The 15,139-nt window shown below is 40.8% G+C and overlaps 1 protein-coding gene across 1 annotated transcript in view; it reads right to left on the bottom strand.

Moving 5' to 3' along the window:
- Nucleotides 1-15,139, bottom strand: part of LOC132887193 (NACHT, LRR and PYD domains-containing protein 12-like) — an 81,372-nt gene that overhangs the window by 27,197 nt on the left and 39,036 nt on the right. The window contains exon 9 of the mRNA XM_060922664.1: nucleotides 1,262-1,435. Coding sequence (XP_060778647.1) covers nucleotides 1,262-1,435 — 174 coding nt within the window. The remainder of the gene's footprint in view (nucleotides 1-1,261; nucleotides 1,436-15,139) is intronic.

The raw sequence follows: 15,139 nt of genomic DNA, 5'->3' as shown, positions 1-15,139 counted from the left end.
GCAGCACCAGGGAGTCTGAGATACTGGGGAACTCAACGGATGGATAATTTCCCAACTCATAATGAATGAATGACTTTATATAAAGATAAGTTGATTATTCTACGAATGTCAAATTTAGCAAGTAAACTTTTCTTTCAAAGTAAAATTCCTTCTTTGTTAATGTGTAAGGATCAAATCCCACTGAGTGGTTTCTATGTCCAATTCTTGGGTTTAATAACTTGCTTGTTTGCTGAACACAAACATGGCAATAAGTTCCTATGTTAATGGACCAGACTCCACTTTTGGATCATTAATCCCTTTTGGCTGAGAATGAACTGCATGCATGATTTGGCTTCTGGCACATCCATACAGTTTTAAATACAACAGCTACAATTAAAAACAGCTTTTATTGGACTGATTTAATTCCTGAGCTCCCATCTGTAACAGGGAGTGATGTTGCATCCCATGAATACACTTTACAGGAGATTATTAGATTCTAATAGAATAGATGAGCCCAAATAATTGGGGATCTTTTTTAATGAGCCCCGACTGGGTACAAGTATGAATAGGCGGGCCTCGAAGCAGAAAAGGTTGAGAACCCCTGTGCTAAGCTAATCGAGACATTCCCTAAGAGACTTGCAGCTGGAATTGCAGCAGAAGGTGGCTCTACAAGGTACTGACTTTTGTGTGTCTGTTTTTTTTTTCTTTCACCGTGATTTTTGTTTGTGTCACAATAAAACAACAATTTTCACCTTTAAAGTGGTCGGCATGTTGTGTAAATCAAATGGTGCTAACCCTCCAAAAAAACATTTTAATTCCAGCTTTTAATGCGACAAAACAGGACAAACACCAAGGGGGATGAATACTTTTGCAAGACACTGTCCATGAGGGAGTTCTCTGATTGGTCAGGAGTTTGTGAGGGTGGGGTTTGATGGACACTTCTTATTGGGGTTGTTTTACTGCTGGAGGTCAAGATTTTGGGAAAAATATGATGTAATTATTTGAACTGAACACAAAGTTGTGTGTTGAGTTTCAAACAGACAGTAAAACAGTTGGTGTGTATCATTCTCTGCTCACACACACACCTCTGATTTCTGGGGGTCTGGAGTGGACCTGAGTACAGGTGGTGTGTTCACGTGTGTCAAAAGGTTGGTTTAATAACCTGTTAGTGTAAAAAGTGAAACCATCTCCTGGAAAAGTACCAGAGGTTTGTTGTGTGTGTGTGTGTGTGTGTGTGTGTGTGTGTGTGTGTGTGTGTGTGTGTGTGTGTGTGTGTGTGTACCTCAGTATCTCCAGTGTACAGTGTGGATTCTCCAGTCCAGCAGAGAGCAGCTTCACTCCTGAATCCTGCAGGTTATTGGTACTCAGGTCCAGTTCTCTCAGTCTGGAGGAGTTTGAGCTGAGAACTGAGGACAGAACTCTATAGCTTTCCTCTGTCAGATTACACCCACACAGACTGGAAGAGAAATGATGAAATATCAGAACACTGATCTCAAACACACAAACACAGTCATAATCCAGCTAAACTTTAGCATGGAACAGAAATGCGAGTGTGTTTCTCTCACACACAGAAATCAGAGGACAGGATGCCACATCAGCACATTTACAGGAGCAGCGACATCTTTCTGCACTCCACAATCTCTCAGCTACAATTTATTATCACACCATTAGCTCATGGACAGAACACACGTGTGAGAGCGAGCAGCCGACAAACACTCCACTCTGACCTGTGTTCAAGTTTCTACAAACTAAACACACACAGTACTCTCTCTCTCTCTCACTCTCTCACACACACACACACACACACACACACACACACTACTCTCTCTCTATGTGCGCATGTGTGTGTGGGTGGAGCAGTGGCCTTTGGGCCAGGAGCGTATGTTTTTCTAACTTTTCTCTAATTTTTCTATCTTTAAAATTAAACACCTTACTTGTAGTGCTTTAACATCGGGTTACTTGATATAGTAAAATTAACACAGAGGGTTGTTTGGGGTTTGTTTACTGGGACGTCTGCCTCCACCTTTGTGCTGGAAGTATGGCTGTCCCAGGTGTGGGTAGTAATCTTGATCAACTTACGCGGCGTCATGCAGTTAGAATTGTATCGACTGCCAGCGTGGAAGTTTGTGGTTTAGCTGTCGGAGAACTTGTTGGACATGACAATATTTTATCAGCAGCCCGCATGAATAACGCGGTTGTCCTGTTTCTCAGAGATGTCGAAATGGCGAATGATCTTGTTTAACGGGGAGTGGGAATTGATGGTGTTTTTACCTCAGTTCTTCCGCTCTCTACCCTGTCTAGAAAGGTTGTTTTATCAAATGTACCACCATTTCTTAAGGATGATGTTTTGGCACAAACGTTATCATGTTATGGCAAACTGGTGTCACCTTTTAAAAAAATTCCTATCGCCAGTAAATCTCCACTGCTTAAACATGTAGTGTCCTTTAGACGGTTCGTCTACATGATCCTGAAAGATAGCAAGGATGAATTGGATCTAAGGTTGAGTGTTAATGTTGACGATTTTAACTACGTTGTTTATGCAACAACCAGTGTGAAATGTTTGGGCTGCGGTGAAACGGGGCACCTGGTGCGAGCTTGTCCCTTTAAAGGGGGTGATTCAGAGAGACAAGGTGAAAATGCCGGTAAGGCTGATGAAAACGTCGGAGAGGGGCAACCTGCAGAGACTGGTCCGAGCACTGGGAATGAGTTACCTGGTTCGCCCGGTGTCGTTGAAGCAGATGAACCTCATGAGACTACAGGAATTAATATTCCTGCTTCTCAAACTGAATTCACCAGTTCCGAGTGTGCTGTAGAGGGTAACGTTAGCTCTGAATCTGGGACCGGAGACAGTTCGCAAAACAGCAACGAGTCGGTCACTAACTGTAGTCAGTTTTCAGTCTTTGCTGATGAAATGCTTATAGATTCAGAAGAGAATGTTTTTAAAGTTCCACCAAAGAGAAAACAGGACGTTGTTAAAAAGAAAGCCAAAAAGAACAAAACTCTTACTGCCACTTCAAGTGATGCTGAAAATGAAAGTGATTTCTCCGACTGTAGTGTGAATTACAGCTTACGCCAGAGTGGCTTTACCAGTCGCATCTATAGTGTGGATGACATTCAGTTGTTTCTGAAAGAGACAAAGCACGCTAGAAATGTGCGTGTGGATGATTTCTTCCCAGACGTAGAACAGTTTATCACGAAAACAAGGTCTTTGAGTGAGAATTGTTTTACTGAACAGGAGGTTTACTGCCTTAAGAAAATTCTAACTAAGCTTAATGTTCTAATGAATGATAGTGGTGACAAAGCTTAATTTCCTTTTGTTTCATCATGATGTATACACAGTTGTTTCTTTTATTTATTTTATTTATGAAGGAAATCCGGGTTGCTTCTCTAAATATAAATGGGGCCAGAGAAGGAATTAAGAGAGCAACATTGTTTGAGATAATAAAACAAAAAAGGTTTGATGTTGTTTTTGTTCAAGAAACTCATTCCAACACAATCAATGAAGTTGACCGGGTAAGAGAGTTTGATGAACTTGCACTGTTAAGCCACAACACTTCAATTAGTGGTGGGGTTGCCATTTTATTCTCCAGAACCTTCACTCCTATTTCCTATGAGGTTGAGGAGATTTTAAAGGGTAGGCTTTTAAAAGTCAGAGCCAAATTTGAAAATTTTTTTTTGGTCTTTGTTTGTGTGTATTTACCTACTTTGCCTTTTGAGAGAATGTTGTTCTTAAATGATTTAGACACTGTTTTACATGGTTGTGATTCTGAGGAGATTTTACTTTTGTGAGGGGACTTCAACTGTACGGAGAAAGTAATAGACAGGAATCACATAGAGCCACACATGGCCTCATGTAGACGCCTCACTGAATTAATGAATTCTAATGACCTTACTGACATTTGGAGGAACTTCCATGGTACGCAAAGGCAGTACACATGGAGTCACTCCTATAATAATCAACTGTCTCTAGCAAGATTGGATAGGTTTATGGTTTTAAACACCAATGTAGTTGTTTTAGAAACTGCTCAATTGTTCCGGTCGGTTTTTCAGACCATAGTTTAGTTGTTTGCTTCTTGTTTTTAAACTTTGTTAAGCCAAAAAGTGCATATTGGCATTTTAATACTAATTTATTGTCTGATGGTAATTTTAAAGATATTTTTAGACACTTTTGGAACGATTTTAAAACCAAAAAATCTTTCTTCCAATCTTTGCAGCAGTGGTGGGATTTTGGCAAAGTGCAGATAAAGCAATTCTGTCAAGAGTATACTGTCAATGTCACAGGCGACATAACTCGCTCTATGAAAAACCTAGAAAAAGAAATTATTGAGCTCCAGGCGTTAATTCAGAACACAGGAAATCAGACCTATGCTGAAAAATTTAGGTGCAAAAAGAATCTCCTGGCTGACTTGCTAGGAGTTACAGCACAGGGAGCTCTGGTCAGGTCTCGCTTTCAAAGTGCAGAATTGATGGATGCACCATCAAAATTCTTTTTTAATCTAGAAAAAAAAGAATGGACAAACAAGATGTATCCATGCTTTACGCTCTAAGGATGGAATACTTCTGTCTGATCATGCAGACATACGTAAGAGAGCAGTCTGTTTTTATGAGGAGCTGTACCAAAGTGAGGTACTACAGGACCAGGCTGTTGACAATGTCTTCCTTGGCAACTTACCCCAGGTGTCCACAGAGGCCAATGCAGACCTTGGAAGAGCCTTGACTCTAGAGGAACTGCAGAGAGCCCTTCAAGGTATGGAGAGTGGTAAAGCACCGGGGCTAGATGGTCTTCCTGCTGAGTTTTACAGGTCTTTTTGGCCCGAAATGGGTGAAGACATCCTGGCTGTTCTCAGTGACAGCCTGGCTAAGGGGAAGCTGCCGCTGACTTGCCATAGAGCGGTACTCAGAGTATCTGCACATTTTTCAAGTACAAATTTAAAGACTTTTAAGACCTTTTCAAGACCTCTAAATGAAAATGATAAATACGACAATTTAAAACTGTTTTCTGCAATAGTTTTTTTTTTACTAACTTTAAGAAGAATGCACACAATTGGTGAACAACAGGGTGCATCAATGGCAACTGTTAGACATGCAAACAGCTGAAGCAAAGTCATGTGTTTTGGGCTTGCAGAACTACTGTAGCAGCAAACTGGTGTTTACTGGAGAAAACACCATGAATCATTTCAAAAACGAAAACAATAAACGGCAAGTAGAACCAGCTGAACAACCTTAGCCGGCATTATTTCAATCCCCAAAGATTATCTTTGATGATGTGTGATTTTGTGTCCGACAGCAAAATCAGTCTGAGTGTCGTACAGTATACAGCTGGTTGAGGAAGTTCTCGAGTATCTTCTGCATTATAGCAGGTAACAGTTTATGCAGTCATACAATCATCAGAGCGTTACATTAAACACAGAAAAACAACTGTCACCTTTCATAACCATTATCAATGTGTTGTAATAACTGTAAACTAATTATCATCAGTGCAATTGTTATATCAATGTTCATTATTCAAAAATAATCATTAATTATCTATAATCCATGAATAATTGTTTGTATTACTACTACTACTACTACTACTACTAATAATAATAATAATAATAACAATAATAACTACTTTTTAAATAATAATTTAAAAAAATTAACTCAGTTTTATAACATTTTAATAATCACTACTTATTAGCTATATTAATTAATAGTAGAGTAGCAATTATTATAATTCAGTATTATTAATTACTTAATAAGCAGTGATTACCAAAATGTAATTTAATAATAAGTAGTAATTATTATCAACTACTAAATTATACTAATAAATAATAAGTAGTGATTATTAAAATGCTACAAAATTGAGTTATAAGATTAGTTAAAATTATTATTAAAAAACTAGTAATTATTATTAGTAGTAGTGATACAAACAACTATTCATGGATTATAGATAATAATTTAATAGTGAACATTGATAACAATTGAACCAATAATAATAATAATAATAATAATAATAATAATAATAATAATAACATTACCAACAAGTATTACTAGTAGTATTATTGTTTATTATTATTGTTATTATTATTATTATTATTAGTAGTAGTAGTAGTAGTAGTATAGTTATTTTATATCAATGTTCAATATTTAAAAAAATTATCTATAATCCATGAGTATTTGTTTGTATTCTACCAATTACTACGTTTTAATAATTATTTGTAATAATTTTTAATAACTTAATTTTATAACATTTAATAATCCCTAGTACTTATTAATCACTAATTCATAAGTAGTAATGATTAATAATCAATAATAATAATAATTACTATTTCTACTAATTATTATTAGTGGTTAATATTATTCTTATTATATTAAAAACACTGTTGTAGATGATAAGTAATAAAACTAAAAAACTTTTTGTACAAATTATTTATATTGTACTATATTTAGAATTATTGTATTTTCTGGAGTTCTTTTTAATTGAGTTTTGAAATAAAGGTTTATATATTTATATTAAACTTAGTACAATAAACAATGTTAATTATGTAAAAAAAATTATGCTAATCATTATTATTATTATTAGTATGTCCTATAAGTCCCATTTTCCACAAGACTCTTGTGCGCATGCGCGAAGCCCCCTGCGTTTCACTCCGGAGCGCTTGACCTCTAAGGCAGCTGGGCCATAGAAGGTTCACGCTGCATGCTGCACGCTACACGTTCACGTGAAGAACCGGACCCTGGGCCATTAAACTTCATGCTTGGATGTTCACATGTTGCGTCTGTTCTACTTTGACCGAGTAACCAACAATATGGACTCTTCGGATGACGACGATTGCCTCATTCTGCTTTTACTGAGACAGAGGAAGAGAAAAAGGAACAGAATTTGGAGCCGAGAACACTTCCTTCTGAGAGAAACCCGTGGTGAATTTCACCGAACATTCTATAATCTGCTTGACAATCCCGATGAAGAACTATTTTTCAATTATACCATTCAATTATATTTTTTCTGAAGTTTTCCCCTGAAAGCATAGAGTTATCTCCCTAGACCCGTTCTGATTGGCTGGCGCGGCGGTGACCGCATGCATTGACTGGAATTTCCGTCTTCACGCCTAGAAAAAAGTGTGCATGTTCATTTCACGCTTCACGCGTGAAGTGTGCAGCGTGCAGCGTGCAACGTGAACGCCGTTCTATGGCCCAGAGCAAGTCATGCTACGTTTGTCCACTTTTCTTTACACGCGTGTAGCATGCAGCGTGAACCTTCTATGGCCCAGCAGCCTAACACGCGCGCGCGCCTCGTGTCCGTGAAAAGCCAGTTTCCCAGTGGGCGTGTCCCCCGCGCTGCGGTACCGGCTTTAAACACATTTGTGCGATCCAGCGCTTTTTATCGCAAACGAGTCTTCTCCTTATTTTGGGGTATTTGTCATCCCCCAACCACTTGTCGTTAAACAGACATCTTCCCATAATTATCAACACTTTCTAGCGCCCGCGTAAGCGACCTGCACATCTCTCACTCTTCACAACCACTGCACCCACCGCACCGCCTCCAGTAGCCTCCTAGCGTTCGCTCTTGATCTACGGAACGCACAGAACGCACAGAACCAATGCTGCCCCCAAAAGGTCCGCTGGTCACTTTTAAAATTACAGTTAAAAAAATACCCCAGACCGGATGGAGACATTTCACTCGTTCGGTCCAATATTAAATTTAATACCTCCCTTTCCAAAATTCCAGTCATTCCAAACAATTTGAGACGTTTGAAGGCCTTGAAAACCGAAAGTTGTATTTAAGACTTTTTAAGGACCCGTGGGAACCCTGGTACTCATTTTACTGCCAAAAAAAGGGGACTTAAACGACATAAAGTCCTGGAGGCCTGTCTCGTTACTTTGTACAGAATACAAATTGCTCTCAAAAACTTTGGCAAATAGACTGAGTGATGTGTTGGAACAGGTCATCCACCCTGACCAGACCTACTGTGTGCCAGGTAGATTAATCCATAATAATATCTCTTTTGTCAGAGATGCTTTTGACATTGGTAAACTTTTTAATTTAGAGTTTGGTCTAATGTTTATAGACCAAGAAAAGGCTTTTGATAGAGTTGAACACAACTATTTGTGGAGCGTTCTGGCAGCCTTTGGTTTTAGTCCCCTTTTTATTGGAAAGATAAGAGTTCTGTACAGTGACATTGAAAGAAGGTTAATGGCGACCTGTGTGCGCCTTCTAAAGTTCATAGGGGCATTAGACAAGGTTGTGCCTTATCCGGCATGCTGTATAGTCTTGCAGTAGAGCCACTTTTAATAAGTTTAAGAAAGGAACTAAGTGGTGTGACCTTTCCTTTTTGTGGTAACAATTTTCAAGTGTCAGCATATACAGATGACATTGCTGTGTTGGTTAGAGACCAGAAGGATATTGACACAATGCTTAAAATTTTTGAAGATTTTAGATCTTTCTCTTCGGCCAAAGTTAACTGGGTTAAGAGTGTAGCTGTGCTAATTGGGAAGTGGTCAGATGGAGAGCCTAGTCTCCCAGATGGCTTAAGCTGGATCAGGAAAGATTTTAAATATCTTGGAGATTTTCTTGGGGGGTGGCACGGTGGTGTAGTGGTTAGCGCTGTCGCCTCACAGCAAGAAGGTCCGGGTTCGAGCCCCGTGGCCGGCGAGGGCCTTTCTGTGCGGAGTTTGCATGTTCTCCCCGTGTCCGCGTGGGTTTCCTCCGGGTGCTCCGGTTTCCCCCACAGTCTAAAGACATGCAGGTTAGGTTAACTGGTGACTCTGAATTGACCGTAGGTGTGAATGTGAGTGTGAATGGTTGTCTGTGTCTATGTGTCAGCCCTGTGATGACCTGGCGACTTGTCCAGGGTGTACCCCGCCTTTCGCCCGTAGTCAGCTGGGATAGGCTCCAGCTTGCCTGCGACCCTGTAGAACAGGATAAAGCGGCTAGAGATAATGAGATGAGAATTTTCTTGGGGATGAACCCTCCATACAAAAAAACCTTTGAAGGCACTGTTGAAAAAATAAAGGGCCGTCTGGACAAATGGAGGTTCTTACTGAATAAAATGTCCTATAGAGGACGTGTTTTAATTATAAATAACTTGGTAGCATCTTCTCTCTGGCATCAGTTAGCGTGTGTGGATCCCCCAATGCAACTCCTTTCAAAGAGCCAGTCGATTCTGGTCAACTTTTTTTGGGACAAGCTACACTGGGTACCACAAAATGTGTTGTATCTACCTAAAGATGAAGGTGGACATGGACTTATTCACCGACAGAGCAGAACGGCAGCTTTCCGTCTCCAGTTTGTACAACGGCTTCTTACAGGGCCAGTGGACTCAGGCTGGAAGTCAGTGGCTTGTGCTATTTTACAGACTTTTGAGGGTTTGGGGATGGACAGAACTTTATTCTGGATGGATCCTCAGAAGATGAACCTTAGCCGACTCCCAGTGTTTTATCGTAATCTTTTTAAAGTATGGTCTTTTGTAACAGTGAAAAGGGGGCTCAGTTCTTGTTCTTTACATGGGTTTTTTAAAGGAGCCCCTGATCAGTGGCTCAATTTTTGATGTAATGGGTGAAAAGTGTTTTTCTGCTCTAACTTTTAATCTCCTCAAATCTGGAGTCACAACTCTCAATGATTTAATTAAGTGAGCTGGTCCAGAGTTGCAGAACTGTGAACGAGTGGCAGATCATTTGGGGGTGAGATCCATTCGTGTAGTCAGTTTTCTGCTTCAAAAGTGGCGGACTTTACTAACAACTGGAGAGTTAGGGTTGCTGGTAGACGATTCCAGAGGTTTGTGTCATCCAGTCAACAATGATCCCTTTCCAAATTTTATGCTGTCCCCTAATCTTATGGATTGTACAGGTGTTTATCTGCAATGTGAAAGTGTGGCATTCTACACTTTACTCTGCCAATGGTAAAGCCTTATACAAAATCTGTGAATAAGAAGATTCTGAATAAAAAAACAGATCCTCCCTGGCGTATGGTTTTGCAGACAGGGGAAGCTGTCAAACCACAGTGGAGAGCATTTTACACGTCACCATTACCTAAGAAAACTGGGGATCTGCAATGGCGTATTTTACATGGTGCTGTCGCAGTTAATGCTTTTATTTCTGCTTTAAATCCAGCTGTAGGCCAAGAGTGCCCATTTTGTTTTTTAAGGGAACAGTTTTCCATGCTTTTACGCATTGTGTGAGGCTCAGACCTTTATTTGCAGTTTTGTGTATGCTATTTGTTTATTTTTTTGAAAATTTTTCAATGGAGACTTTTATTTTTGGTTTTAAATAAATATGTACAGAAACAACGTCTGAAGTGCCAATTGTTAATTTTTTTGCTTGGACAAGCTAAGATGGCAATATATGTTAGCCGGAGAAACAAGGCGGAGCAAGCTTCTAGTGAGGATGTGGTATTGGTTTTCTCAACTTTAGTCCGATCTTGTATTTTAATTGATTTTCGTTTTTATAAGGCAATGTCCAACCTTGAATCTTTTAAAAAAACATGATGTTATAATGGCGCAGTGTGAACAGTCGAGGATGAAAAGCTGCTATTTGCACATTTTTTGAGGGTTGGATCCTCTAACTAAAACTCTTGTATCACATTTTTGTTTGTTAATTTGTGTGTTTTTTGGATTTATTTACTTGCCAGAAATGATCTGGTAGTGCTGTTGTATAAAGGTGTTTTGAAATTCAAATTCTCTCTCTCACACACACACACAATACTCTCTCTTTCTCTCTCTCTCTCACACACACACAGTTCTCTCTCTCTCTTTCTCTCTCACACACAGTTCTCTCTCTCTCTCTTTCTCTCTCTCACACACAGTACTCTCTCACACACACACACACACACACACACACACACACACACACACACACACACACACACACACACAGTACTCTTTCTCTCTCTCACACACACACAGTACTTTCTCTCTCTCACACAGTACTCTCTCACACACACACACACACACACACACAGTACTCTCTCTCTTTCTCACACACACAGTACTCTCTCTCTCTCTCTCACACACACACACACACACACACACACACACACACACACACACACACACACACACAGAGTACTCTCTCACACTATGAATTAACGACTGTGTCATTGTGGTATAAATAGTCAAGTGCACAGCTGCAACTACGTTAAGTAAATCAGAGTAAAATTATCACAATGTATTTCTAATACAGGAATGCCAAATTAGCATGATTCCTTTTACGCAAGTAAATGATTCAATAAATAAATAAATAAATAAATAAGAGTTTAACCCCCCCAGTGGTAGACCCAAAGTTACAGCCTTGTGTACCTGTATAGGTATTTAACCCCTTTCATATGAAACCCCTAAATAAGAGCTGGTCCAACCAATTCACTTCAAAAATCACACAATTAGTTGATTAAGATCCACCTGTGTGCAATCAAAGTATCACATGATGTCTGTATAAATCAACCTGTTCTGGAAGGACCCTGACTCTGCAACGCTACTAAGCAAGCAACATGGAAACCAAGGAGCCTCCAAACAGGTCAGAGACAAAGTTGTGGAGAAGTATAGATCAGGATTGGGTTACAAAAAATATCCCAAACTTTGGGGGGCGGCACGGTGGTGTAGTGGTTAGCGCTGTCGCCTCACAGCAAGAAGGTCCTGGGTTTGAGCCCCGGGGCCGGCGAGGGCCTTTCTGTGTGGAGTTTGCATGTTCTCCCCGTGTCCGCGTGGGTTTCCTCCGGGTGCTCCGGTTTCCCCCACAGTCCAAAGACATGCAGGTTAGGTTAACTGGTGACTCTAAATTGAGCGTAGGTGTGAATGTGAGTGTGAATGGTTGTCTGTGTCTATGTGTCAGCCCTGTGATGACCTGGCGACTTGTCCAGGGTGTACCCCGCCTTTCGCCCGTAGTCAGCTGGGATAGGCTCCAGCTTGCCTGCGACCCTGTAGAAGGATAAAGCGGCTAGAGATAATGAGATGAGATGAGAAGTTGATCAGCAGAGCTGGTGGGGTCGTGTACAGAAGAAGAAGAAATCTTTATTTGTCACATGCACACTTCAAGCACAGTGAAATTCATCCTCTGCATTTAACCCATCTGAAGCAGTGAACACACGCGCGCGCGCACACACTCAGAGCAGTGGGCAGCCACACCAGAGCGCCCGGGGAGCAGTCAGGGGTCAGGTACCTTGCTCAAGGGCACCTCAGCCCAAGGCCGCCCCACGTCAACCTAACTGCATGTCTTTGGATTGTAGGGGAAACCAGAGCACCCGGAGGAAACCCACGCAGACAAGGGGAGAACATGCAAACTCCACACAGAAAGGCCCTCGCTGGCCGCTGGGTTTGAACCCAGAACCTTCTTGCTGTAAGGTGCCAACCACTACACCACCGTGCCGCCGGAAGCAAAGGTGAAGCAAAGGTTCACATTACTTTTGCCACTCACAGATATGTAATATTGGATCATTTTCCTCAATAAATAAATGGCCAAGTATCATATTTTTTTTTCTCATTTGTTTAACTGGGTTCTCTTTATCTACTTTTAGGACTTGTGTGAAAATCTGATGATGTTTTAGGTCATATTTATGCAGAAATATAGAAAATTCTAAAGGGTTCACAAACTTTCAAGCACCACTGTATTTCTGAAAGGACTTCAGATAAGTTAACGTTATTCATGTTAGCGTAACTCCATTTTTACATGCTAAGTAACAGTGTCCAAGTTAACTAGCTATGTGTTAATGTTAGCTGTGGGCAAGACTATGGCAACTTGGCGGGAAAATCCATAGAAAGTCATTTGAATAAGCAGACTGCAGAGATATTGCAACGTTATCGCTAGCTCTAAAGCACAGTCAACTTTATGATAAGCTTTTTCTTGGAATAAAACGTTTACATACCTTAATATCCTTCCACAGGTCAGACAGCAAGTTTTTGTCGGCTATGACGTGCTTCGTTTTAGACAAACAGAGCAAACATTTAAAACGAAACCAATCGTTATTCCTTACAGAAAACTGAAACATGGGTGTGTGCATTCCCCAAAAGAACTGCCTCCTTCCATTCTGCCATCAACTGATCGTGTTAAATAATTCTGCGGAGAAATCACTGAACTTGATTTTATAGTCTGTGGACGTGACGTGACCCGAGTGATTACTGATCGGCTGTCTCAGTGTCACCTGTGAAAAAAACACGTTTTAGAAAAGAAAAAACATCCACTTTCAAAGCTGCTTCAGAGTAACAAGTAACGAGGACCTTGATAGAAATGTAGTGGAGTAAAAAGTACGATATTTGTCTTTCAAATGTAGTGAAGTTAAAGTCAGAAGTTGCCAAAAAAATAATGCTCAAGTAAAGTACGGATACTCAAAGTGTACTTAACTACAGAACTCAAGTAAATGTACTTCGTTAGTGTCCACCTCTGCCCAATTGTGAGTGAAGGCCTTGCAGATGTTCCTTAAAGGCTGCAACTGTGCCGCCATCCCGGACCTCCTCGGCAGTGAGAAGAAAATCTGCCAGTGTAGGGAAACTATGGAATTCTTGGCGATCGAGACGGGCACACCACAATTCCATCTTGAGGCGTGCGGCTTTAATTTTGTCCTGGACAGTAAAGACTGTGATCGCTTTTCCTTGCAGCACTAAATTCATGGTATTGAGAGTGCTGAACAGATCAGCAAGATAAACCAATTTTGCGAGCTATCGGAAATCCTGCATTCTGTCATACAGTTCATCACTTTGATGCAGGAATAACTTGACCTCATCACGCAGTTCAAATAGACGGGTGAGAACTTTCCCATGCGATAACCAGCGAACTTCAGTCTGAAAAAGAAGTTGCGTGTGCTCGCTTCCCATTTCTTCACACTGAGCTTTAAAAAGACGTGTGTTCAGTGCTTTGCTTTTACTCAGATTAACTATTTTCACAGACTCGTCCAGGACTGGTTTAAGACACTGGGGCATTTTTTTCACTGCCAGTTGCTCTCTGTGAATGCAGCAGCGTGTTGCTGTGGCAGATGGTGCTACTGTGCAGACACGCGCAGCGAGGCCCTTGTATTCTGCCGTCATCGCAGTCGCACCGTCTGTGCAAATGCCAACGCATCTTGTCCAGTCAGTGTTATTCTGCGCAATGAAATCATTAAGTCAGTTAATAATCACTTCTCCTGTGGTGTTGGTCAGCAGGGAGTGACAAAAAAAGAAAATCATCATGCACAGCACCATCATATACAGTGCCTTGCAAAAGTATTCATACCCCTTGAACTTTTTCACATTTTTCCACCTTACAGCCACGAACTTAAGTTTTTATTGAGATTTTATGTGATAGACCAACACAGAGTAGCACATAATTGTGAAGTGAAATGAAAATGATAAATGGTCTTCAAAATTTTAAACAAATAAAAAATCTGAAAAATGTGGTGTGCATTCGTATTCAGCCCCCCTGCATCAATACTTTGTAGAACCACCTTTTGCTGCAGTTACAGCTGCAAGTCTTTTTTGGCATGTCTCTACCAGCTTTGCACATCTAGACACTGAAATTTTTGCCCATTCTTCTTTGCAAAATAGCTCAAGCTCAGCCAGATTGGATGAAGAGCGTCTGTGAACAGCAATTTTCAAGTCTTGCCACAGATGCTCAATGGGATTTAGGTCTGGACTTTGACTGGGCCATTCTAACACATGAATATTCTTTGATCTAAACCATTCCATTGTAGCTCTGGCTGTATGTTTAGGGTCATTGTCTTGCTGGAAGGTGAATCTCCTTCCCAGTCTCAAGTCTTTTGCAGCCTCCAACAGGTTTTCTTCCAGGATTGCCCTGTATTTAGCTCCATCCATCTTCCCATCAACTCTGACCAGCTTCCCTGTCCCTGCTGAAGAAAAGTATCCCCATAGCATGATGCTGCCACCACCATGTTTCACAGTGGGGATGGTGTGTGCAGGGTGATGAGCAGTGTTAGTTTTCCACCACATAGCGCTTTGCATTTAGGCCAAAAAGTTCAACTTTGGTCTCATCTGACCAAAGCACCTTCTTCCACATGTTTGCTGTGTCCCCTACATGGCTTCTTATGCCTGTCTTTCAACAATGGCTTTCTTCTTGCCACTCTTCCAAAAAGGCCAGATTTGTGGAGTGTATGACTTATAGTTGTCCTGTGCACAGATTCTCCCACCTGAGCTGTGGATTTCTGCAGCTCCTCCAGAGTGACCATGGGCCTCTTGGCTGCTTCTCTGACCAGTGCTCTCCTTGC

Source organism: Neoarius graeffei, chromosome 5 (genome assembly GCF_027579695.1).
Source record: "Neoarius graeffei isolate fNeoGra1 chromosome 5, fNeoGra1.pri, whole genome shotgun sequence".
In the NCBI taxonomy this organism is placed as follows: domain Eukaryota; kingdom Metazoa; phylum Chordata; class Actinopteri; order Siluriformes; family Ariidae; genus Neoarius; species Neoarius graeffei.
The sequence above is the reverse complement of the archived record's forward strand: the minus strand, read 5'-3'. Positions and strand labels throughout refer to the sequence as shown.